The sequence below is a fragment of the Paroedura picta genome, chromosome 2 (assembly GCF_049243985.1).
Source record: "Paroedura picta isolate Pp20150507F chromosome 2, Ppicta_v3.0, whole genome shotgun sequence".
Taxonomy (NCBI): Eukaryota; Metazoa; Chordata; class Lepidosauria; order Squamata; family Gekkonidae; genus Paroedura; species Paroedura picta.
Genome location: NC_135370.1, coordinates 73861803 through 73887749, shown reverse-complemented (window position 1 = coordinate 73887749; position 25947 = coordinate 73861803). Strand labels below are relative to the sequence as shown.

The 25947-nt window shown below is 47.4% G+C and overlaps 1 protein-coding gene across 4 annotated transcripts in view; it reads left to right on the top strand.

The window, feature by feature from the left end:
• The window catches only part of PTPRN (protein tyrosine phosphatase receptor type N), a 38796-nt gene extending 13536 nt beyond the window's left edge, over positions 1-25260 (top strand). The window contains exons 2-23 of one of the 4 annotated variants that reach the window (XM_077320798.1): positions 2380-2430; positions 2966-3079; positions 3293-3398; positions 4625-4808; positions 5413-5719; positions 5855-5965; positions 6855-6889; positions 7508-7830; positions 8377-8463; positions 9732-9811; positions 10875-10939; positions 12407-12619; positions 13622-13837; positions 14149-14296; positions 14556-14629; positions 15856-15933; positions 17150-17269; positions 18341-18507; positions 22612-22668; positions 23286-23350; positions 23613-23686; positions 24352-25260. In XM_077320798.1, coding sequence (XP_077176913.1) covers positions 2380-2430; positions 2966-3079; positions 3293-3398; positions 4625-4808; positions 5413-5719; positions 5855-5965; positions 6855-6889; positions 7508-7830; positions 8377-8463; positions 9732-9811; positions 10875-10939; positions 12407-12619; positions 13622-13837; positions 14149-14296; positions 14556-14629; positions 15856-15933; positions 17150-17269; positions 18341-18507; positions 22612-22668; positions 23286-23350; positions 23613-23686; positions 24352-24423 — 2747 coding nt within the window. In that variant the 3' untranslated portion in view covers positions 24424-25260. Of the gene's footprint in view, positions 1-2379; positions 2431-2965; positions 3080-3292; positions 3399-4624; positions 4809-5412; positions 5720-5854; positions 5966-6851; positions 6890-7507; positions 7831-8376; positions 8464-9731; positions 9812-10874; positions 10940-12406; positions 12620-13621; positions 13838-14148; positions 14297-14555; positions 14630-15855; positions 15934-17149; positions 17270-18340; positions 18508-22611; positions 22669-23285; positions 23351-23612; positions 23687-24351 lie in introns of all 4 variants that reach the window. The other 3 variants (XM_077320796.1, XM_077320799.1, XM_077320797.1) reach the window with 3 other exon arrangements.
• Positions 25261-25947: the final 687 nt, after the last annotated feature.

The window sequence follows — 25947 nt, the reverse complement described above, 5'->3', positions numbered from 1 at the left end:
ATTCCAAGCACATCTGCTCTTTAACATCTTCCCTGGCTACCTGTAGTTGTCAAGGCTTAATTCAAGTTTCTGAAGGTGTCCCACATAATGCCCTGTATGGCTTGTCCCAGCACACCAAAGTTACCTTCTTCTTTACAATGCCTTATGTCTGTGTCTAGAGAATAAACACAAATACAGCAGCATTTTTTTGTCCCATGCAAAACCTCTTTCTGGGTTGGCTTAAATTTGGGGTTATAGCAGGTTCAGTGTAGAATTTCGTCAAACAATTAGAACTGGGTGAACTGGAAAGAAGGGTGCCCTGCTGTGTCCCTTGGGGTTGTTAAGGGTCAGTGTCCATGAGGAATTAATGTATATTGCCTCTACTGGATATAGGGGTTGGTTCTTTACCATGTTATACATCTCTCTGCTGCCCCTCACCACTTGAAATTATGTTTCCTAGTCATCACCTCCCATATTGCATTGAGGTGACTTTAGAGTAAACCTCTTGGTTCAGTGAAATGTCTTAATAGGCATTAGTTCTGTTGTTAGATGCTCCAGGGCAGTTGTTGTAGTGCATGAAATATGCCCTTTCTAAATCATCATTGTCCTTTCTCACCATCTGGAAACAACTGTGCACAAGGCACTTATGTGCTACATTTTAGCATCTCCTGAATAACTGTTGGTAAGTTCTGAGGCAGAGCAGAGTTGGTATTAAAGCCCATGACATGCGGGCAGAGCCACCTCTGTTCCTACAGCCACCAAATAGCAGTTTGGATGAAGATTCTTCTGGCTTCAGCAGTCTGCTTGTGTCCTTTCAGCCTTGTATTCTTAAACTATGAGCTTGACTGCCAGTGCACCAGCTTGTAAGATTGCCCCATCAAGCATTTAACTATGCACTTAAATCCAATTGATTTTGGTGGGATATAAATGCACTTAATGTTCTCTTGATTGCTGCCATTATCCATCAACTGCCAAGCCAACTTGTACTGCATCTGATCTCTGTCCATATAATTGGGAAATGGTTGTTGGGAGGTTTTATTTTTTATTTTGTTTTACAAATCTGTTTGATGAATCAGATTTACAAATGCTTGAATCCTGGCTTAAAAGTGGTGTAAGTCTGATGAAACTCAGTTTGTTTGCCTTATAATAGTGCTTCAATTTGTGCCTCCCTATAGGTATCTGGTACCTCATTTTATATTTCAGTATCTCGTTAATGGCTGCTGATAGATGCAGTGCCAGTTCTTCCTTTTAAGAAAATCTATAAAACCAAGACCTATCTGGACTTGGAGATACCGTTTTCAGTGATTTAATTATTTCAATTACCTCTTCCATTCTGCTATTCTTATCTCTCCAGGAGCAGCTTTTAAAGGGAATAAGGCTTTCTGCAAAATGGTTTTGCTTTTACATATGACTGGGGGGGGGGTCAGTTGCCAGGTCATCCAGAGTTTCTGGTGATAGTTTTATACTCATAGCTGTGAGAAAGAAAAGTTGGCCAATTTTTCATTTTTATTTTCCATTTCACAGTATAATCACTTTGTATACTTTTCTTAACCACTTGCATTTGGAAGTGAACAACTTTCTGTCTTTGAAAGGTACTAATTGCTATGATGTGGCAATAGAGGCACATACCCTGAATCAATCTGGACAACCCTGGCATCAAAGATCATTCTAGATGTATATTTTACCTGGGATATTGCAGTCTGATGAGGTTTTTTGCCAGTTATATAAAATTACAGTGCATACTCTCCTAGGAAATGTGGAGCCTCACTTTTCCCCTCTCAATGTACATGTCAGTTCCTTCTGCCTACTTTGTCCATTGACCTTAACTATTTTAGCAACATCCGGTACCCTAATTAAGACTTTCATAATTAAAATAAATATATATTCCTTTTTTTTGTAGCAACTGAGATTTCACAAAGGTATTTATACTGATAATCTTCATCCAAGTAGTTCAATGTTAAAGTTAGTAAGTAAAACATGAATCTATAGCCATTCCACCACGGTCTCATGACATTTATCCAAGACATTTGTACACAAGGACATTTCTACTATAAGTGAAAGACATTGGCATTGTCAGTCAAATGTTTTTGAATTTAGAGGCATATATCCTAATGCTCTAATCAGCAGAGTTTAAAGTCCTTTACAAGCCTAAGGGGCCGTCGTTTGGCAGAAAAGAGCCACAATTTGGAGGGAAGTTCCAAGGCTGGAGGGGGGGAATAGGCATCTCAATCCTGTCTTGCTGAAAGCATTGTCTCAATCCAGATGGATGTTCATCTTCTGCCGTAGGGATAGCATTCAGCTTGGTTGAACCTGTTATGCTGTGTTGAAGAAGAAACTTCTATCCTGAATTTCCTATCTCTCCGTCAGAGGATCTCTGACCTGTCCTTGTCTCTTTTTCAGGCTGCCTGTTTGACAGGAGACTGTGCTCTCAGCAGGAAGTCTGCGTGCAAGGTAAATGAACTGAGGTGGGAGTACAGGTTGGTTCATGAGACTGCTGTGGAGGTTCAAAGCATCTTCTGGGAGTTTTGTAAGCTGCCTTTCCTCAGTTTGTTGGAGTATATTTTGGATAGAGGAAGGGGAGGAAGGGGAACCCTGCATGCAGCAACATTCGATCTGAAAGCCCTTATGCCCACAAGAGCAACCCAGAGCTTACCTCCTGCGGAACTAACAATCCTGTGGATACTGAAAATAATGTTGCAATATTATAGTTTTCTTCCACTTTGGATCAGGAAGAAAGCCTGATACCTTGATTATCCCTGCAGGACAAAAATGCTTCCCCTTTGTATCTGACAAAGGGAGCTTTGACTCTCAAAAACTCATAACCCAAAAGTTTCTTAAAGCCTAAAGAATGTTTTGAGGGTTTCTCAATGGTAAAAAAGTTGAGGAAGGCTGGTATAGATGCATTACACTGCATTGAAGTTCCTTCTCGGCTGCATGTCAACCCGCTTATTACCAACTTGACCCTGTGGCCATGTTGTACTTGCAGATGGTTTGTTTGGTCAGTGCCAGGAAAGTTCACTACAAGACCGGCCCTACTTCCAAGTCACAGCACCCGTGCTGCAACGTCTACAGGACGTGCTCCGGCAACTTATGGCACAAGGTGAGTGAACACCTGTCTGGCAAGAAGCAATGGGCATGAGCAGGGGAAATGAGGCAGTGGTGCACAAAGCCAGAAAGAATAGTCAGAGGTGAACCTTCTTGCCTTCCTGTTTCCTTGGAAGCATTGCGTGGGAAGGTCCATTAAGAGCTGGCTTCAGAGTTTGGCTCTCTTGCCTCCTTCTAGCCACAGTCTGACTTTTCGTCTTTATGACAGGTTTATCATGGCAAGATGACATCACTCAGTATGTGATCTCCCAGGAAATGGAACGCATCCCCACAGTTTATCTTCCCCCTTCGCGGGATCTGGTGTCTGAGGACAGGTCAGGTGAACTATTTGGGAAACATGTAAGGGTAATCTTAATTTTTAGCCAGTATCTGCAGGCAAGAATTGGGGAGGGTACCCAGTGGAGAGTAAGTGGATTCTAGGTGATAGCCATTGCTTTGTCATTCAGAATGGCAGGTTTAAAGAGGGACACCAACACAATTTGAGAAGCCTTTCGGGCCTGTGTCCTGAGCTGAGGAAGATCTGCTGATATTTAGGCAGAGGGAAACTGTTGGAACTGAGAGGGCTGTGATAGACAGAAGTCATCATGTGAACCTGGGAATCAATGTGGGGGGAAAAGCAGGGGAAGAGTCTTTCAGAGGTTTAAAATGATGCAGTATAAACAGAAATTTCCATAATGTTGTTCCTATTTTGCAAGCTATAGTACTGTGGCCATTGGCATAAGTATGCTAACTATACTGGCGGGAAACTTTGCCTACAGAGACCCAGTGTGGTGTCGTGGTTAAGAGTGGAAGCCTCTAATCTGGAGAACCGAGTTTGATTCCCCACACTTCCTCCACATGCAGCCAGCTGGGTGATCTTGGGCCACCCACAGTTCTCTCAGAGCTCTCTCAGCCTCACCTACCTCACAGGGTGACTGTTGTGGGGAGAGGATTGGAAGGTGGTTGTAAGTCGCTTTGAGACTCCTCTGGGTAGTGAAAAGTAGGGTATAAAAAACGATCCTTCAGAGTGTGAGTTTAGAGGTGCTGGCTGTGATGATTCTAGTAAGCAAGATAAATTCTGAAAGGGTAGCTATGCTCGTCTGCTGGAGCCAAAAGAACACAGCGTTTTGGAGCACTAAAGACTAATGAATTTATGGCCGCATGAGCTTTCATGGACCAGAGCCCATGTTGTCAGATGCATGAAGTGTGTTCTGTTGGCAAAGAAATAAGATATCTATGCACACAAATCTACTACAGGAAAGGAGCAGTACGATTACTACAAAGACAAACTAAAGGGAGGCCCAGGATCCCAGAACTTGGATTACATCACATCGCACAAAGATAGTCAAAAAGAATAAATACCCCAATCAGAATGTGTGTAGATCATTCCCCCTGAAATGGTCTCCAATTTTCAAAAGCTTATCCTCAAAATACATTTTAGTCTTGAAAGTGCTGTGAGACTCTGTTGCTGTAGAATTCATTATGTTTCTTGGAGGGCTGGAAAAAACATTCTTTATGGCATCTTAAGTGTCCTGCCTTTGACTGAGTATTCTCTTCCTAGGTTCCCACCAGTCCACCTGGTTCCCAGGAGGTCTTCTTTACCAGTTGAAGCTGCCTCTGCCCAGGCTGCTTATCAGCCCCCGCTCCCACCAGCACTCCTGCAGCGATATCTGGAGATGCTGCTTCCCTCTCACCCGGAGCTAAGCTATAAGGAGGCTTTCCTTTCCTCCTACCCCCACTACCAGGTGTGTCTTCATCAAAGCTGCAGCTGTAGTACCTTCAGCTGTGGTACCTTCAGCCAACAGATGGAATTGCTGATAGAAAGCTTTGGCTGTAAAATAAGGATCTTTGGGTTATCTTGTATTCTTAAATAGTTTCACTAAATATAAGGATTTGTTCTACGATATGTGAAGTTGTCTTCATCCTGACTCATAACACTGATGGGTTTACCAGGCCAAGTCCTGTCTACTCATCCTTTTGAAGCAGGAAATGCCAGGGATTAAACCCAGGGCACTGACATAGGCTGCTGCTGCTCTACTGTTTAACCCGAAAAGAAAGCCTGCCTAGAAATATAACTCTAATGATCAATAGCATATAGTGCATATATAACTTCATAAGACCTCTTTATCGATACATCGCATTCTCCCACTTAAATGTTTTAAACATGTAGCGTACACTTTCCCTTTAAAGTTGAAATGTGAAACTTTATTCTAAATTCATTTGAAATGTAATTTTAATGTTGGATGCGATACTCTGTGCCTTTCCCTTTAAAGTCAAAAGGGAGCCTTGGCCAGTCACCTCTCTCCTCAAGGCACTTAAGAGCTTTTCCCCTCCTTGTTCCTATTTCAGTTTGGCTACTCCAACGACCCCTTCCAGGACAATGCCAATCCTCGGAGCCCTGAGGCCCCCATCCTCTTGGACCGAGCTACTGCCTCAAAGAGCCTGTTTGGAGTCAGCAGTGCCCCTTCGTATAGGGGGCAGCAGGGGCTGGATGCAGCCCAGGTTTTCCAAGATTTGGGAGCACTTTACTTGACACAGAAGCAGATGGGTAAATCCAGCACTAGGGAGCGGCACATGCAAGATTCCATGACAGAAGGCTCCCTTCAGGACTATGGCAGAAATGGAGGGGGACCCTGGACACAAGTGGCAGAACCTGGTAAGGCCTTTCTTCCCTGTGTGGCAACAAAAGACCCATGTACACACATCCTGAGCACTTTAATAGCTTAGTACTTGAGTGCTGAAGGCCTGTTGAAAAGCATCAATAAAATGTTAATCTCTTTCTCCAACCCAGCTGTGCAGAGACTCTCAGCAGTGCTCAACAGCTATGGGATTCGACTACAGGACCTTAGCCCCCAGCAGCTCAGCTCCCTCATTGGTCTGTTGCAGCGCCTCCAAAGTCCAGGTAAGAATGGTGAGATGTATGAGAAGAAACAAGAAAATCTGTGGGCCCTTGGGACAGCTATGGAACAGCCTCTGGGGCATAACAGAACAGGCTGTATTATGGTGCTACTTGACTGCACCGTATCCCTCAAGCCAGGGCTAATTCTGAGCGAGAGCTTAGCCTAGAATGTGTCTTTCAGTGTCAGACCTTAGGTCTGAGCTTGTGCGGCAGACTTTTCCTCTCTTGTTTGAACCCAAAGTCCATCCTAGTGCACATATGAGAATAATAGGGAGAGTTTCCAAGTAGACAGTGTATCTTCCAGGCAGGCTTGAGCTCCATGATCTTTCTTCTTATATATGATTATTTACTTAAACTTTTTATATCGCTCGTTCTGAATAAGGTATTTACAAAGGCAGCTTACAGCATTCATGAAAGCACACAGAACTTAAAACCTAGCAGTGCTGAAATCAGCAGGCGTGGTAATACAGCAGGTCAGAAATATAAAAGCGAATCATTAGGCAATGTAACCATCAATTAACCATCCCAAAAGAAAACGATACTTCAGTTATACTTCCAGTCATTTATAAAGATCCAATAAGAATGAAGGGGAAAGAAACAAATCAACAATAAACTCGGGGAAAACAAAATTATTTTTGTCAGGGTCTGCGTGATAGATTTGGTACTGGGCAAAACGCCTCCTTGAGGAGTGAATCACATAGTGCCACAGCAGATAAGGCCCTGGTACTCAGCGATCTTGATTCTGAAGGGGGGGGGTGCAGCACAAGGCTTGAGGATGGTCTCAATTGAGGGGCAAGCTCATATGGGAGGAGGCGTTCTTTTGGTTTTATAAGTAGTAATAATCATCATTTTTAAATGAAGCTCTTCCCATCTCAAATTCTTCCCCCAGAAGGTGGGCTTGGACAAGAGACCCCAGAGTCTAAGCGGGTAAGTGCAGCTTCTCCTAGTTGCTGGGTCAGTCTCTTAAGCACTCTCGTAAAATATATTCCTTCTCCTGTTAACAAGTGGTTATCTGAATATGGGGTTAATGAATGAATATATTCCGCTGAGGTGTAAATTTTGCCAAGATTAAGTTTGCTGGTTACAACTCATAGTGTCTTTCCTGATAAACAATTTCTAAATAGGCAGCCTGTGGCAGGGAGAAGGTGTGTGGTCCATCACATGGCAAGACTGATGGCAGAGATGGCCATGCCGGAGATGGCGATGGAAGGCCTTCTGTTTCAGATTCAGGGGATCTGCAGAGCTGCTTACAGCAGAGAGTTGAATCATGGTGGTAACTGCAGGGGGTTTGCATTTCTCCAGGATAGAGTAGTAGGCTAAGCATTAGCTCAGGAACACCTTGCTTTGAATTTCTTCTCGGCCACAAAGTCACTACCTCCTCTCTTTCACCTTCAGTCACAATATACAATATAAGAATAATAATAACCTGCTTAACAAGGCTCTTGTAAGGCTTACAATGAAATATTATATGGGGAGTATTATTTTAACAGTGAAAAGTTGGGTTTTTAAAGCCTGTTTTTAAAACATCTCTATCATTCTCCTCAGGTGACAGAAGCTGAAATGCACCATGGGAATGAACCGGGACTGCCACCCTCTCAAGAGAGCTATGTTAGTTCTGGCCCCACTGAGGGGCAGATATTGGCTCAGGTTGAGGTACTCGGCCCAACCAAGGCCAAAGCATGGACGACAATGGCTTCCCCGGAACCACCTGAACCCCTGCGCCCTGGTGAGGAGGACAAAACTGGTCCTGAGGGGCAGATGGTTGTAAAGAAGAGCCATTCAACATTAGGGCGACCTGGCAGGGCTGAAGAACGGCCAGAGACAGCATTGGCTGCTGAGGAATATGGCTACATTGTCACCGACCAAAAGTGAGAGGGGGTGGGACATGGAAAAGAGGGAGGGGATGAGAAAAAGACAGACAGGATCAATGTGTGTGGGAGGGAGTAGTGTTTTCCAACATGTAACAGGTGAAAAAAGACAGGTGGTATTGAATAATATCATCCCAAATTGATCTAATTAGTATTACCTGTGCAGTGATATAGTGCCAATAATTGGTGCTTTAGATGCAAAGGAAAATATCAAGTACTACAGCTATACAATTGTATACCGTTGGAGGGATTGGGAAAAATCACAGAAAAAAAATGTGAGTTGTGCTTTATGAAATGGGGGAGAATGATAAAATGTGGATGCCATCGGAAGGCTGTGAAGGGCCGGGTTTAAGATGCCCAGGCTAAGGGGAGTAGGGAACGTTTTTCCATTTTTGTTGACAGCCCTAACATTTCTTACTCTGGCTCCTGGGCATGCCTGGCAAAGGGATGGGGGAAACACTGTTATCCACTTGCGTTCTACCACTTATTGTGTCTCTTATGCATGCTGTTCTCCTGGCTCCGTACTTCCTCCTCCACCACCTGCAGACCCCTGGGTCTTGCTGCTGGCATCCGGCTTTTGGAAATCTTGGCTGAACATGTGCACTTGTCAACTGCCAGTTTCATCAACATCAGGTGAGGATGGGGAACTTAGCTGAGCAGCCCTGAGGTGATCTGGGAAGGTTTTTGGTACCTTGAGTGAGAAGAAAATCCTGGAAGATGCTTGCGTGAGGGGTCTTTGTCACTTCCCTATTCCTGAGAATGATTATTCTCTTCACTAATGAAGGCGTGTTTGAGTAACTCTGAGGTTGACAAATCCCAGGTGCCTGGTTGCTCCAGTACCTAAACATTTCACAGTGGTATCTAATATTTTTAAGCCATGAATTTATTGGATCCTCTGTCAGCAATTTTCAGTAGAATTACAAAGCTTATATGCCATTTTGCTTCGGTATATTTTGTTGTATGACATAAAAATTTATGCATACTAAGTTCTCGTTATTCCTTAATTATATGTAAACTTTACACCAATCAGTGATGGTGGATGAATTAACATCTCAACCAGTCATTTTCTGTGTATTGATGGGAAGTGCCATCAAGCCTCCGCTGGCCTATGGCGACCCTGTGCTCTTTTTAGTGCCAGAGGCATTCAGAAGTGGTTTGCCATTGCCTGCCTCCATGTCACATACTGGCTCCAATATTCATTCAAGTGGTTTTTCTTAAAAGTGACAATAGAATCATGAGAAATTGGGGGGGGGGATTAGGCCAGGGTTAGAGGGTTTTTCTTTCTTTTTTTTGTGCTGATGACCACCAGGTTTATTGCCTGTGTTTACACATAGTACAACACCTCTGTCACAATACAAATTAAAAGAAACTGTGGAAAGGTTAGGATAATGCTTTTGGTGGCAATACTTAGAAAATATGGCAATTTAAATACAAAACATTGAAGTTTGGCTCCTAATTTTTTTTTTCTGGTCTGTCTGCTCGAGTAAAAAAAAAAAGTCAAGGCATGGTCTAGCCTTGGTAGCTCTTAATTCAGCTTTGTTATCCTGGATTCTTATTTACATTGGCAGGTACCCAGGCCATTCTCCTTCCTCTCTTTCAGGTTATAGTGTGTGTGTGTGTGGGGGGGGGGGGTTAAATTTGGAACTTACCTCTATGAATGCAAGATAATATTGTGGTAAGGCTTCTGACCGTGAGATAAAATACAGCTGGTCTTAGCTGAAAATGAACTTTGAGTTTCTGGCTATTAACTTGAAGCAAGTTAACATGGTATCTTCAGTGAACCTTCTGTTAAAAATCAAAGACCTTTTAATGGCTTATCGTCATCACTGGCAGCCAGTGACAGAGAAGGGTGCTGGATGGGTAAATAGTACCCTTGTAACCTCAGACATCTCTCCTTGCAGTGTTGTGGGCCCAGCCCTCACCTTCCGCATCCGTCAAAACCATCAAAACTTATCACTGGGTGATGTGGCCAACAGGGCTGGTAAGTTGACTGATGGCTGCAGAATTTGAGAAGCCTTCTTGTGGCAGAGTCATTTCTCCAGCCTGGCTGTAGCCAGCGGCTAGTAGCTGGTTTCAGGGAAATTGATGTGGGAGGCCCTACAACATTACAGTTGTCTTCTAAATCAGTGAAACTTCTGTTACTCTCCATATCCTGGTCCCCCAGTTGGTCTCCAGGAACTGACTTCCTCACCACTTTTGCATTGGTATGAATTACTTTTTGTCTATCGTAATGCTATTGTTTGCAGGCAGACTAGCTGCAAGGTAATGCTTCTTTCTTAGAAGACATGGAAAGGTTGGGGCAGGCTGGCATGCCTTCATTTGCAACTTCCTGCCTTCAGGGCTCCCAGGAACCCTCATGGCCATCCTCCAACAAGGATTCCCTGTCCCTCCACACTCACACCTTCAGAAAAACACACAGGTATGCTACTACTGTCCTTCAGTGGCATCTTCCCATTACCCATGGTGTAATTACCTTCCCCATGGTGACCTGGGGCACAACATTCTGAGGAACCTATTTTTCAGAGTTTGGCTTGAAGCCATACTGATGGGTGCGAGGAATGGCCTGGTTTACATAGTGCAAGAGGCCCAAAGTACAAGAAGCCCCAAATTGGTTGGTGTGCTATATCTGAAGAGTAGCATCTGTAACAGGTAGATGAGAATTTCCAGGGTGGCCCTTCTTGTTCAGACAGTGCTCTGTGTAGTCACTGGTAAGTGCACAGGCTGCCTCCCTGGTTGCTGTCCATCAAGCAGCCTGGAAATGTTGTGTGCATTGCCTCATGGATCATGATTTCAGGGCCCTATTGAGCCACATCATGCTTTAAGAAGAATTGTGAGGATGCTGAACATTTGGCAGTGGCCTTTGGGGTTTTTTCCAATCAAAGTAAGAGAATCAAGCACATTGTATGACTCTATTTGGAGCCAGTAGGCTTCACTGTCTTGGGAGGGAGAGGGCTAAAGCTCCCATTCCCCTAGCAGCCATGTCTCCTGTCCCCAAGGGCAGATCTTCTGTAACAGTCCTTTTTTTGCTCTTGTTTCTAATCTAGCACTGGTAAAGCCACAGCTGGAATCTCAAGTGGGTGTGAAGATCCTACAGACAGGTGTGGGGCAGGTAAGCCAACTAGGACTGGGCTTGTAGTTTTTGGGCATTGGTGGGTATTGGGGAAAACGGGAATGGAGCACTGTGAATCCTCTACCATCTGGAAAGCATGAGGCACCTGAAACTCAACCCCTCCAAGACGGAGGTTCTGTGGTTGGGCCATAGGGGGGCAGATCAGGAAGCGCGCTTACCCTTTCTTGCTAGGACGTCTCAGGCCAGGAATTTAGGGGTGACCATGGATGCCTCACTAACACTCAAGGCATGGGTTAAACAGGTAGTTAGCCGGGCATGTTTCTATCTTCACCAGGCTCGACTATTAGCGCCCTATCTGTCCTCCGAACACCTGGCCACAGTGATCCATGCGATGGTCACCTCTAGACTAGATTTCTGTAACTCGCTCTACACTGGCCTGCCTCTGGGCTTGATCTGGAAACTGCAACTTGTCCAAAATGCGGCTGCTAGAGTCCTCACAGCTACACCGTGGAGGGCTCACATCCAGCCAGTTCTGAGGCAGCTGCACTGGTTACTGGTTGCCTTCTGGATCAGGTTCAAGGTTTTGGTTTTGACCTTCAAGGCCATCCGTGGTCTAGGCCCAGCATATATGAGGGGCTGCCTTTCGCCCTATTTCCCCCGCAGGGCTTTACGCTCTGCGGGGGCTAACTTATTGGTCGTTCCCTGCCCCAAGGAAGCCCGCCTGGCCTCGACCAGGGCCAGGACCCTCTCAGTCCTGGCCCCAACCTGGTGGAATGAGCTCCCGGAAGAGCTGAGGGCCCTGCGTGAATTTCCAGCATTCCGCAGGGCCTGTAAGACGGAGCTCTTCCACCAGGCTTATAGCTGAGGCCGGGTGGTAAGAAGATCAGCCCCCTCCTCACAAACTGGCGGTAGAGAGTGTCACCCCTCCTCCTGTAGTTGAGGATGCGGAGACTAAATGAGTAAGATTAAGCCATCGTTGTTGACACTATTGTAAATTTATTGGAACTTATTGTTATTTTATGGTTTTTAGGGAATGGGGTTATGTAAGCCGCCTCGAGCCTTCGGGGGGAGGCGGGGTATAAATACAATAATAGTAATAGTAATAGTAATAGTAATAGTAATAATAATAAATAAATAAAAAGGGGAGGCACTGGCAACAGCACAGGCACCTGAAGACCAGGAGTGGACCCCATAGCGACTTGTCCTACTTCCAATATGTCATGCTGTGATAGGGAGGTGATGGTGCTAGCTGTGTATAAACTAGAGAGTGAAACTGCTGGACTTAGCAAGACAAAGGAGCCAAGTATGGGGAACTGAGAGGAGCAGCAGAAGCTTTGGTGTAGCTTTATGCAACACGGTTGATGGGGGGAGCAAAGGACGTTTGCTCTGGGGAGAATGGGAGGTGGCAACTGGTTGGGAGGAGCCCTGACTGACACACTCTCTTGCATGCCACAAGATACTCTTCCTTTCCCTCCCTTAAAGCTCCCTTGTTCTGTCTTCCCACAGCGAAATGATGCTGCAACATACCCACATCCTGTGCATTTTGGTGACACCTTCCGCTCCGTGCTGCTCACCTTTGTGGCGCTGGCCTGTGTGGCAGGCATCGTCATTGCAGCCACCGTGGTCTTCTGTTTGCGCCAGCATGCCAGGCAACGTGAGAAAGAGCGGCTGGCTGGGCTGGGGCCTGAAGGAGCAGCTGACAGCACCTTTGAGTACCAGGTACTGAGGTGGGAGTAGGGGCAGGCAGTCACAGGCAGTTGCTGGGCGTTCTCAGCCTTGATGAAATCCATAGGGAGTCAGGGCCAAAACTGGGCAGCTGAGAATTACAAGAGGAACGCAGCATCAGCAACAAAGCTTTGCAGGGAGGAGGGACAATACTGTGTTGCTGACCCAAATTATCCTATTTATCAAGTGATTTTTTTTCTTCCTCCTTATGCTTTGTGGTAAATGGCCTCTTCTCTGGCAGTGGAGGTGATTCATTCCCAGACTGGGTGAAGGCAGTTGCTGCATAGGTGCAAAGCCGTTTGGCACACTCCTCAGCCTCAGGTGGCCCAAGTCAGTTTCTGTACCCATGAGAACCTTAAAGTGAGGCTGGATTCCTCCATGAACAGGAGTGTACCTACCTATTTTGTGCTGGGGGCAAGCAGGTGGGCATGGCTTGGTGATGCAAGGGGGCTCCACAGTGAACACCTGCCTGCAAACGGCCCCCATCCCCAGCACCTTCCCCACCAAGGGCCTCATCAAAGGGGCCAGCTGCCTTGGGCTATGTCCCTTGACTCATTCCTGCCATCAGGAAACGTGGGACCGGAAACTGGTGGCTGTCAGGGAGGTGGTGGCCCACATCAACACCTCTGCCAGAGGGAAGGCGTCACTGGACATGGGCCAATCATGGCGCACAGCTCCCACCACCCAGGAGGGCTTGACGGAGCCCAGTGTGCCCCCATCAAGTAAGTCACCCAGGGCATGAGCCCTGGTCACCATAATATCTGGAATTGAAGGACTGGATACAGACCCCATAACCCCTCACTCTCAAACTCTGCTGGCTTGAATCAACTAATTCTTAGCATCTCTGAGGCCAGAGGGTCAGCCATCATGACTTTTTTTTTACTGCTGTTGGGATGAGCTTGGCCCTTTTGCTTCTGTTAAGTCTTCTTTCATCCTTTCAGAGCTGTTATGCCTAAGACTATTGCACGATAATATGTAGCTCTTTCTGCCCCACAGGAGCTATGCCGGCAGCACATGGCTGCTAAGTCGTTGTTTGGCCGGGCTGAAACGCCTCCTGCCCCTGCTCCAGCTGAGAACTCCCGTGTGAGCAGTGTCTCTTCGCAGTTCAGTGATGCACCCCAGGCCAGCCCCAGCTCCCATAGCAGCACACCATCCTGGTGCGAGGAGCCTGTGCAATCCAACATGGACATCTCAACGGGCCACATGATTCTGGTGAGACACAGATTCTTTCTGATCATGCTTCTGTGGATGGAGGGTGGGGGAGGCTTTTGAAGCTTGGGAAGCCACAGGTGGGAAGCTTGGGAAGCCACCATCTCATGCAGAGAAGTGGCAACTAGTGGCTGAAGTGGTAGAAGCTCTATTGGGCCTCATGCTCAACTAAACATGCCCCTCTAATCTCAAGTAGCAGCAGTGACCACACGCCATCGCTCCCTTGGATGCCTGCAGTCTTTCTGTCACATATGTATGCTCTCCAATGCACTGCTGTATTCAGAAGATGATAGCTGTACTGTGCCCCCCCCCAGGCATACATGGAGGACCACCTGCGCAACCGTGACCGGTTAGCCAAAGAGTGGCAAGCACTATGTGCATATCAGGCTGAACCTAATTCCTGTGATGTCGCCCAGCATGAAGCAAACATCAAGAAAAACCGTAACCCAGAATACGTGCCCTGTGAGTAGATAACAAGGGAGGGGGAAATGGAGACTGTACATTGCATTGGGATGAACTTGTGGGATCAGCCACACAGTGTTTTGCCTCTGAGTGAAGGTTCGTGGCTTGTTCCTCCAACCCCTGCCTACCCACACACAAGGATTTCGCCATCAAGAAGGTGAGGCCAGAGATGCCGTGCTCTTCCTGCCTCCCCCTGCCCCTCCGTCTGTTCCAGTGAAGCTTGCTACATTGGCTCCTTGTCCTTTGTGCTGTTTCCCAGATGACCACGCACGCATCAAGCTGAAAGCAGAGAGCAACCCGTCCAGGAGCGACTTCATCAATGCCAGCCCCATTGTGAGTGACAGGCAACCAGATTCGCACCCCTGACACCCTGTTGCACTCCCACTGCCCCACTTCAAGAGGCAACTTTTTCTGTGCCTTCCTCCTCACCCCAGCATCCACCGCTCATTTGTAAGTGATGTTCCTCAAGCCCCTCAGCTTTCTCCACAGTCTTAGGTGTCTCAGGCCCACCGTAAGGGAAACAGGCAATCCCACAGTCCCTGGTTGTAGGCTCATCAAATCTGTTTGACAAGCCTGCTGTGCCCCCCCCCCCCACCTTGTGTCCCAAAATATGTGGGAAAAGCTAGGGCCCTCCAAATGTTGTCTGTCACCTCAGTTCCAGAAACAGGTACACTTTCTCACTCCATGGTGAGAAGTCTTTCGCTTCCTCATATTAGAATGGGATGACTTCTGCTCCCATAACCTACACTTTTGGCCTTTTCTAACTAGCTTTGTACTCTCTCCTCTTGTTCTTGGTGGTAGTTTTATGCCCCTCCATCTCTTCTTCAGTCGAACATGAAAGTTTTATCTGCATACAATCAATTCACGTTAGTAAGGGACAGACTAGATGTCACAGTAGCCACAGGTTGGACCTGCTTTAAAGCAGTTTTGAAGAGCTGCAGGGTTGGGCCTGCAGCACAGCAGACTGAGTTGCTCTTGTACTCTCCCCTTGCCACAGGAGGAGGGGGGGGATGCACATGGGATGCAAGAGCACATCAGCTTGGGACACACGGAATGTGCTTCAATTTGATAGTATTATTTTTTTTCTTTCCCACTGCCTCATAATTACAGCCATTCCCATACAAGTGAGGGTGCATTGCTTGCCTGCTTGTGGGTTGTTGCACTTAAGGAATGGATAAATCAAGAGACTGGATTATTTCAGGTGAATTGGGGTATTGCCAGGGCCCACTCCACATGTGTAGGATAATGCACTTTCAGTGTCCTTTTGCAGCTGGATTTTCCTGTACATAGCAGGAAAATCTACTTCTGAAGTGTATTGAAAGTGAATTAACTAATGTGTGTGGAGGTCTTCTTAGTTGCAGAAACTGTTGGCACAAGATCTCAAACCAGAAAGTGCATTCCACTGTGGCCAAAGTTAGGACAGGCTCCAAACACCTAACAGTCCCTGAGTAGGTGTCACTCTGCCTGAGGGTCCTGCCTTTCACGTCTGCTCTGTTTTACACCCTGTTCTGCCCTACCGGCTTCAAAGACATATACAACCAATGCTTTTCCCATCACAGATTGACCATGACCCACGGATGCCAGCGTACATTGCAACACAGGGGCCGCTCTCCCACACCATTGCTGACTTCTGGCAGGTGAGGCACCTCTAGGTTATGGTGGACCAAGCAAGAAAGGGTGTGCGGAGGTGGGGGGGGGGGAAATGTGGTCCATACCCCCTTGTGGGGCGACAAGAATAAAAGTGCACCCAGACATAGCCCGGCCCCCAAGGCGGACATAGCCAGTCAGTCCAGGCTTTGCTTACACATGCAAGAGATCGAGGTGCTAGGAGGATAGAAAGGATTCACTTTAAACTTTTTAATGCTGTCTTACATGAAGACAATGAATGAAAGCAAAGAATGGAATGAAGAAAAGGCCTGCTTTAGCTCCTTCATCTGTGGAATGAAAATGAATGGGAAAAGTGCCTCATCCCCTGCATATTAAGGATGGGTGCCCGGGCAGTGGAGGAAGTGGTGGCCTCGTTCCTGAGGAAAATTAACACCAAAAAGTGAATGAAAAAACAAGGGAAATAAAAACGGGTTTACACACATACACACCTGTGTGCATGCCCTGTTTTTCCCCTGGTCTGTAAAATCCCCCTTGGGAATTCTTAGTGTAGGAGATCATAAAAACATGATTCCTTACCTAGGATCTTCAGTGCTGGGTCGTTTTACCACTTTGTTCTGCTGCATGGTCATTGCCAGGTCTCTAAACCATTAATATTTGGCGATCTGGGATGGGCTGGATGCCCCTACCGAAAAACAGCAGATACTGTGCTGTAGATAAATGATGCAATTCAGAGCTTTACCAATAATGGCTTGTTTTTGTGGCGTGTTTCTGCCTTTTGCATAATTCATCTGGTTTCTGATAGCAATGACGAGGGAAAGAGGGACAAGCTGTGCGGAGCGCTGAATAATACCCACTGGAAATCCTGCATTGCAAGAATTTGTTAGACTCAGCCCAAGACGATTTCTTTAGACACAAGGGATTAAATCATGTGCTGTCCTTTGGTCATAAGTTTGAAGTTGAATCTGCAGGATGCGCAGTGCTGTACTTTAGGCTATGGGAATAGGGGTACGTGCAGCTCTGGCTTTTGGTTTTGGACCAGTGTGGTTCACATCCTGCCTGTCCTGAGGTTCGAATGGGGCCCAGTCTGACTGGAGAGGCTTACAGCCTTCCTACAGGCTGAGGTGTCTTGTTCTCTGCCACGCAATGATGCCCCCTTGTGTGCCCTCTTAGCAGCTGGCAATGAGCCACCAGATTCTGCCTCCCTCCACCTTGGAGCTGTGGGTAATGCCTCCTGCTTGTGTGTAGATGGTGTGGGAGAATGGCTGCACTGTGATCGTAATGCTGAGCCCCCTTGTGGAGGACGGGATCAAGCAATGTGACCGCTACTGGCCTGACGAAGGCTCCTCACTCTACCATATATATGAGGTGAGCTTGACCTGCTGCGTTGGCTACTTTCTCATTATAGAGCCCCTGAGCTCACTAGGTAGTGACTCCTTGATGTGTTGCCCATGGGTGCCACGGTGCTAGCTGATGTGATCTTTGCTGTCCCACCTCCTGACTCTTACCATTCTCCTCCCGTATTTCTTTTGATGTTCTCTTCTTCCCTCTTCTCTCTTTTGATGTGGTCAGACTCCCTCCTTTTCTCCTTTGTCACCTCTTCCTTTCTGATTTCAACCTTCTAATTGTTTATGGCTTCAAGGGGTGGCTTATGCCAAATCGAAAGAGCTACTTGGTCTCCAGTGAGACTGGCAGCTCTTGATTTAGCTGTAGTTTATCAAAAGGCCAGTTATCCTCCTGTAGGCCGTCTCTCTCTGTGGGTGATGGTGATGCTTGATGACTCTTCTGCAGCACCCATGTTCTTTCCTGAGCCTGAGTGGCAACCCCCCCCCATCTGCCTCTGAGGCTTTTAAGCCCATTCTGAAAGTACAAGACAGCAGCTTCCTACTGCTGCCCGCCAGTGTTGAGTAGTAGCCATCTCTGAGCTAAGAAACCAGAATCAGCTTTTCCACGGAGGAAAAAGTGATTGGTGCCTTCCAAGGTAATCTTGCGAGGGCTGCATAACAAGCACACTCTTAAATGCTGCTATAATGTGAGTCCCAAATGTTGTGAAGCCCCCCTGCCCCTGGACAGCTGGCTCTGGGGAAGGAATAAAACAGGCCAGCCATGGGTGCCATCACTCCTATGGCGAAGAGAGTTCCACCTTCTACTAGCTGCTAGGAACAGTTGAATGTCATAGCGGAACAACATGCGGTGGAAGCTGGTAACTGGATCGCTATCTGTGAGGAATGGGTGTAAGGATGGGGAGAAGAGCAGGGGGTTGAATTCGCAGGGGGTTGGACTAGATGGCCAACCTCTTCCAACTCTATGATTCTATGATAAGATCATGTATGCTGCCTTGAAGTGCTTGGTGGGGTAACAATGTGCAGGGACTTGTCATATGAAAGATAGGAGATAACAAAAAAACAAACAAACCATCCCTTGGGGGTCCCTATACAGGTGAACTTGGTATCGGAACACATCTGGTGTGAGGATTTCCTGGTGCGCAGCTTCTACCTGAAGAATGTGCAATCCCAGGAGACGAGAACCCTGACCCAGTTTCACTTCCTGAGCTGGCCAGCTGAAGGGATTCCCACCACCACACGACCTCTCCTTGACTTCCGCAGGTGAGGAATATCGCTCCCACTTGCATGATGTGTTGATGATGGGACCTCGTAAGTGATATCTGATGTAGAACTGGGTAGGTAGATGGGTGGGGAGGTTTGTGGCCACAATTTGTATGTCTGGCTTCCAGAGGGGGTGCTGTGCCAGGCTTCAAAACTCTCTCTACAACAAAACATGGAGATCCCAGCTGCTATGTTATGGATCCTCCTGCTGGGGAGGAACAAGGGGGATGACCTGGGGGGAAATGCTGTCTTATTTTTATGACCTGCTGGAATAGGCAGCTGGGTCATCATTTTGCGGAACCATTTGAAATGGTTTGCTGCACTATTTGGGTTGCCAAACACCAGGCAGCCACTGGAGATATTCTGCTATTACAGTTCATCTCCAGATGACCAAGACTGGTCCCCCCAGAGAAAATGGCAGCTTCAGAGAATAGATTATATGGCATTATCTCCTGCTAAGATCCTTTCCCTCCCCAAATCCCACCCTGCCCAAAATCTCCAGGTATTTTTCAAGCCAGATTTGGCAACCCAAGGCAGAATTGCTGGCGACATTCGTGGAGAGAAACCAGGCCTCTTTTCTGTTCTGTCTCAGAATGGCAGGGCCTGTTTTAGGCTTGGGGGATCTATGCAATAGTAATTGGGGTGTATCACAATGAACCAGACATTTTCTTCCCATGTGCTCCCTTTCTCTCTACTTAACTTTGCAAGGAAAACTTATTCAGATTTTTCTTTACTGTCTCAATGGCTGTAATGCAGCCATCAAGGCCCCTTTAGCAGCTGTTCATACTTCCCCAGCAGTTCTCCACAGCACTCCAGTCTCTGAGGCTTCATTCAAAGCACATGGCATTGAAGCTGATGCGACGTTTTCTTTTAAGTGTCAGCAGGTGTAGTAATGGTTTCCTCCCCACTTTGTGGGAAGGAATTCTTTGACAAACAGGGCAGTAGCCCTGCTAGAAGTCCTTGTAATGGTTGTGTAATGAGGTAGAGTGCCCTGAGGAATTTACCCCATGAATTTTAGCTCAGGCTAAAGAGTTGGGATTGCTGAAGATCTGAGAGGGGCACCGTGACAATTTCAGCATCATACTAAATGGACTGGGGTGTGGGCTAATAGACTGCAAAAGGGTAACCCCCCCCCCCAAATAGTACTGATAGCAATATGTAATGTTGCTTTTATCTGGTTTACATTATCTGAGTAGCAGAACTGGGCACAGCTTAGGGGAACTGCATTTGTGTGTATGCGTAAGAGGAGGTCATATAAGATAGGCATGAAAATCCAGGGTACCTCTCACCAGTCTCTGTCCAAGGAATCCTGCCAATGCCTGGTGTAGTTGCTAAGAACCGAGCCCTCCAATCTGGACAACCAAGTTTGAATGCACAATCCTGCCCATGCAGCCAGTTGGATGACCTTGGGGCAGCCATTTCTCTCGGAGCTCTCTCAGCCTCAAGGTCAGCGGAAGGGAAGTCTATTGTAAGCAGCTTTGAAATCCCCTTAGGTAGGAAAAAGTAGGGGACAAAAAAAACAGCTCTCTCTCAGTGCCTTTGGAGAAAGGTCAGAGTTAACAAGGATGAGTCCAGGTTATAGTCAGGAATCCAACCTTGATAGCAAGACACACTAAATAAGGTGATGAAGCAGGACTCTGAATTCTGCCCCCCCCCCCCACACACACAAGGTGTTGTTTAGGCTGGGTGGAGAGAGGCAGTTTTCTCTAGTGTTGCCAAATTTGAGCTGGAAAATGCCTGGAAATTTGGGAGTGGAGGCAGGGGTGGGTGGTATTTGTGGAAGAGAGGGGCCTAAGTGGGGTATAATAAGTGGGGTATAATAAGTTCCAGGGGGAACCGATCTTTGGGGTCTGGAGATCAATCGTAATGCTGGTAGGACGCATCTGGAGGTTGGCCAACCTGTTTTTTCCCATTGTTTCAGATCACATGTAATTTCCAAATATTTTTACTTTTGATTTTCAAATACAAACCCTTCAGGTTTTCTTGAAGTGCATATATTTTTAGCACTCATTTTCCGAGTGGGGTAGGTGACCAGCTATCCTACCAGGTTCACTCGACATTAACAGGAAAGTAAATGTTTTTTATGCAAATGAAGTCAATTATACAAATTTTTGCCATTGTGCCTCATTTTTCTGACAACAGCCAGGGATCAAACTATGCAGTGGTTTCAATGCAGTCTTGGTTGGTCTTGGTTGGTGTTTTAGTGTTTTGCTGAAGTCAGGTCTGGTTCAGTGGATAAACAGCATTAAATGGAACAGAAAAGACTGTCAAGGAGCTTGCAAAATTGAGGCTGTTTTGTTTGCCACTGGTTAGAGGGGCTGTCGCCTTCATGCAACCTGCTTTCAGAATTACTCTAACCTGTTTTCTCCCTTCTGTCATGTCCCTCCCATGTGCTCCAGCCACCTTCTTCCTCTGCTCTGCATTCACCCATGTGTGCCAGCCAGGCAAGGGGGACTCCTACTGGCTTTGAAGCATGTTAGTAGAAGCTGGCACTGGGTATGCACTTGGGGCCCTGTCATGCCAAGAAGTCTTACAGGAGGCATCTTCAACACGTGTGAAAATATTTTTTGTTGCTATTGATGGCTGTTGTGCATCTCAAGGACTCTTTTTAGGGCTGGGGGCTTGGAAGATGGTAGGAAGGAGAGAACCTTCATGGTTATCCTTGGAGTACGAGGGTTCAAATTGTTGTCTGACCTGCCCTCACAAACTGGGAGGTGTGGCAGGTGGGAAAACCAGAGTACCTGTCTGTGAACTCTGCAAGCTGAAATCTGATAGGCTCTCCGTTTGGCTGCCCCTCCCTTCTCCCTGCTCTTTCAATGCTGCTTTCTGTGTGAGACTCTGTTGGAGAGCAGTATGCTGTGGAGCTCCCTGGCTCTTTCCTCTCTGCCTGCATTACGCCATGCACTCTCTCTCCTTTGCCACCATTCCGCCTCCCTCCCTCCTCCCTTCTTACTTTCCTTCCTTTTCTCTCTTTCTTTCACAGCTGCCAGTGTCATTTTTGTGATTTGCAGCTAGTAATCCTGGCCCAGTTGCATAGTCACAAAAGTGATCATTGGCTGCTGTGCTGGCTGCATGGAACAGGACAGGGCCCAGGCTGCTGTGCCCCACCTGCTGCCCACCTCTCATCCCCTTGTCCAATGGGGCAAAAAAACAGACATGCACTGAATTTGCCCCCTCCCCCCATCTCTTCCATGTATACTTTAAATGGAGAGGAAGGATGCCCTGCATGGTGGTGGTGGGTGTTCTATGCCAGCAAGAGATACACTGGTGTTATGGGATTTGTTTCTTGTGTGAAAAGCCCCCATGCATAAAGGCACTTGCACGTGGCAAGTGGTGTCTGATCTGGTGTATGTGTGGGGGGGGGGGAGGGGTCCTTGCTGACTGCTTGCCAAGCAAATTGCTGCTTAGAACAGGCAGTGCAAGGAGTGCTCTGTCCCTTTTACTATAATACTGTATTATTATATCCCAAAATATTTTAACTTCCAGCTACCAATAATATGGGGTAGGTGAAAACTTGCAAATTGCCCAGGAGAGGGCAGTAACATAAGGGTTTTGAAGCCCATTCGCCACACTGAGGTTTTCAATACTAAAATATAGTGAACCACCTGAATGACACACTGTTTTTAAGTAAAACGGTTCTCATGTTTTACCATCATACAGCGAAATCCTTGAACATTTCAGTAGTGCTTTCCTGTGTATTAAGGTGCCTTTGATATGTTTATTATCATGTTGCATTTAATTTGGTGCAGCATGGTGGATAAATTCTCTTGGGAAGGACATTCCTGCATTTCTGGGCCATTGATAAACAGCCTCCCATCAGCTAAGTCCCTGTGAGAGGCTTTCTTCTGGGGGACTTTCAAACTTCTGCATGCTTACAGCTTCAGAGTGCAGCAAACACCTTGAAACTGGAAGTCCTTTTGCTTCTCCTTGGCACAAAACTCTGCAGGCTTGCTGAGGGGCCTGTCTTCGAACCTGCCCCAATGTCATTTGGCTGTGCAGGGATGGGGGAAGATGCTTCATCCAAGTGATTGCCACATGCCTCTCAGGAGTTCAGTGAGACTCTAAATGTGCCTGCTATCTGACCCTCATCTCTCCTTGTCCCAGCAGGAAGGTGAACAAATGCTACCGGGGTCGCTCATGCCCAATCATTGTACATTGCAGGTAATGCACCAGCGGGGGGGGGGGGCGGGAGGCGGGAATAATGAGGGACTCAATCTCATAAGGCTCGGGTTGTGGTGTTGCCATGGAAACACCATCTTGCTGAGGTACAGAGAACAGCACCTGGAAATGTGCTGCCTGGGGGCTGGGGAGGGGAAAGGAATTTACTCAGCTGAAGCATCCAGTAGTTGCTTTGCTCATAAACTATTGACTGACAATTAAAAGTGAAGGTTGAAAGACATGATAGGAGGATCTGCAGGCTTTTAGTTTCACATCTGCCCTTTTTGTATATGCAGGAGGGGGGGGATCTTTTTAAAAGCCGTATCTAGGAACACTACAGCCACTTTCTCAAGGCCACTCTGTTTCTCAAAGCACTTTTCTGCCCTGGCAACCTCCAACACTAGAAAGGAGTTGAGTTGGAAAGAAAAAGGCAAGGAATGGCAAAGTGTGTGCCTGTTTGTATAAATCAGTCAGCTTGTGAATACAGTCATATACTTGGGGGGGGGGGTCAGTAGATACTTGCTGTTCTAGGATCTGCCCTTTTCCATACTGGCAAAGGGATATTTTGTGCCCTGACATGATTAACCTTCTCCAGTGTGAAGTCTCCTTGTCTCTTACAGTGATGGTGCCGGGAGGACTGGGACTTACATCCTCATTGACATGGTTCTGAACCGAATGGCCAAAGGTGAGGGGGAGGGAGGGAAATAATCCTGCCTGGGATGTTCGTGGTTGACAGATGGAGCCATTGGTCTGCCCCACTAAGGAAGGGCCGTAGGTTGCATAGGCAGCAGCCCTTCTGATTATGCTTCGAAGCCACCGACTTCCTCATCTGCCTTCTCTCACTTCATTTCTTTGTTTCTCCACCCTCCATTCCATAATCTGCTGAGTGGGCTTGTTTTTCTCTCCTTGCCACAACATTTAAATTTTTCTCCTTGCTGCGATGTTAGGTGTGAAGGAGATCGATATTGCAGCCACCCTAGAGCATGTGCGTGACCAGCGGCCTGGCATGGTCCAGACAAAGGTATTGGATTGAGCCCTGTGCGCCCTTCCTGACAAAAACGGAAACATCGGCTGCAAAGTTATGCTGTGCAAAAACATGGATTACATGGGGGGACCAACAAATATTTAGTGCCCAGGTGGGGGAAGAAAAGCAGCAGAAGCAAGGCAAGAGCTGTTCCCCCAACTGCTCTGGCTTGTTCCAAAGGGTAGTTCTGCACCTGAATTTGTGAGGCCTTGCACCTGGACATTGAGGGGCCTGGGTTGGGTTCCAGGCTTATGAGTGGCATCAGCCAAGAGCGCCCTCCTGGCTTTTAAAACTCCAACCACATTGCTGCAGAGGGAGATAATGGTGTCGTGGTTAAGAGCCAGGGCCTCTAATCTGGAGCACTAGCTTTGATTCCCCACTCCTCCACTTACAGCTAGCTGGGTGACCTTGGTCCAGTCACAGGCCCCTCAGAGCTCTCTCAGTTCCACCTACCTCACATGGTGTCTGTTGTGGGAAGAGGAAGGGCAGGCAATTGTAAGCCACTCGGAGACTCCTTCAGGCAGGAATAAGCAGGGTACAAAAAACCTTAGCTCTTCTTCAACCTGAGGTGGGGGCCAAATGTGTAAAGCAGGGGAGATGGGGACTTGCTGTTGTTCTCTGTGTATATAAACCCTTCTAAGTACTTGCCTCCTTGCCCCCAGGACCAGTTTGAGTTTGCGCTGACAGCTGTCGCAGAGGAGGTGAACGCCATCCTGAAGGCGCTGCCACAATGACATCCAACCTAGCTTTGTGACCCCCATCACCACGACCCTGCGCCACTGCTGTGCTTTGTCATTGCCTGGGGTGTTCTCTTTTCATCTAGTCCATCTCCGTGTTGTTGGCCATGGCAGCATCTTAAGCCCCCTGTGGGGATGCTGGCCCTCTTGACTTCCTTCCTTTCTCCCTGTGGATGACCCTATTCCACCCGGGCTTTTCTGGAGCTAGCTCTTGGCTGCTGTGCCCCTTGGACTCTGCTCCTGAGAGGCCCAAACACTCCATGTGGCATGACCTGCCAAGAGCCACTATCCTGTCTGCCACAAGGCATCCCTAGCATAAAGTATAATCCGTGGTACTTAGTGCGCCTCTGTTCACGGCCAGTGGGTGCAGGCTGCATTCTGCCAGTGTGGGCAGATGGTGGCAGCAGATGGCCTGTGGCAGGGTGACTCCTGTTGTAGAATGTATAAAGGGGGGCTTATGGATGGATCCCGCCAGGCTTATTCCCCTTTCTTTCTCTACATCATGTGGTCCTCTAGGCAGTTCACAGGGGCTTCTGAGCATGTGCCACAGCCAGGCGGTGGTGGTGGTGGTGGTGGGTGGGATGTTTCTTCTACCAAAACCACTATCCAGCGCCTACCTCCCCCTTGTTTTCTTCGGCTTGGAGCCAAGCGCCAGCAGTTTTCTCCCTTACTAAAAGGGTGGAATGGGGCACCATAGGGGAAGGGGCCCATAGCTGCTCCCCGTTGTGTTGTTCTTCTCCCTCCCCTTATGTTACTTACATCCAGAGACATTTCTAGAAAATCTAATTTTGTATTTGATGTGAATAAAGTTTGTGTCGCATTTGTGCAGCTGCAGCCCAGCCTACTCACGTTGTTTGTGTAACTGGGAAGGGCCAAGGTCTTCATGGCTGTACGGCCCGTGGCCACATGGCACTCACTAACACCTTTTCTGGTGCCCACCAAGTATTTTGGGGAGGTAGGCGGGGCTAGTTAGGGCTTTTGCCCAGCAAGGCTTCTGATTAGTGGAGATTTAATTGGCTGTGTGGATTTTAAATATTTCTTTGGCAGCAACTGCAACCAGAGCACCAAGGACCCGTGTGGTTTTACTCATGAAGTCTTGGGAGCCATTTTGCTGCAGGGCCCATCATTAGGATGCCCATAGACTCAGAAAAGTTGGGAACTCCTGATCTAGCATATTGGATGTGGAAAACCTGGTAGCTCACTGGCAGGCAGGCTCAGGCTAGCCTTGGTGTAACCACAGGGTTCCTCAGAAGAACAGCATAATTCCCCTACTGCTACCAGTGACTTCCTTGGAGAAAGTGATGCAAAGAGAATTCAACAAAAGGGAGATTGCCCTGGACCTTCAGTCTTCCTGTACTTTCCAGTTAAAAATGACTCATCTCTTCAGATAAGGCCAGTATTTGAACACTGTTAAGATTTTCACCCACAGGCAGAAGAGTCCCTTTCCAGGCCATGGACGGGGGCAAAGCAGTCATCTGGGCAGTTGAGCCCAGTTTAGAGTTGCTGCCTGCTGGACTTTCA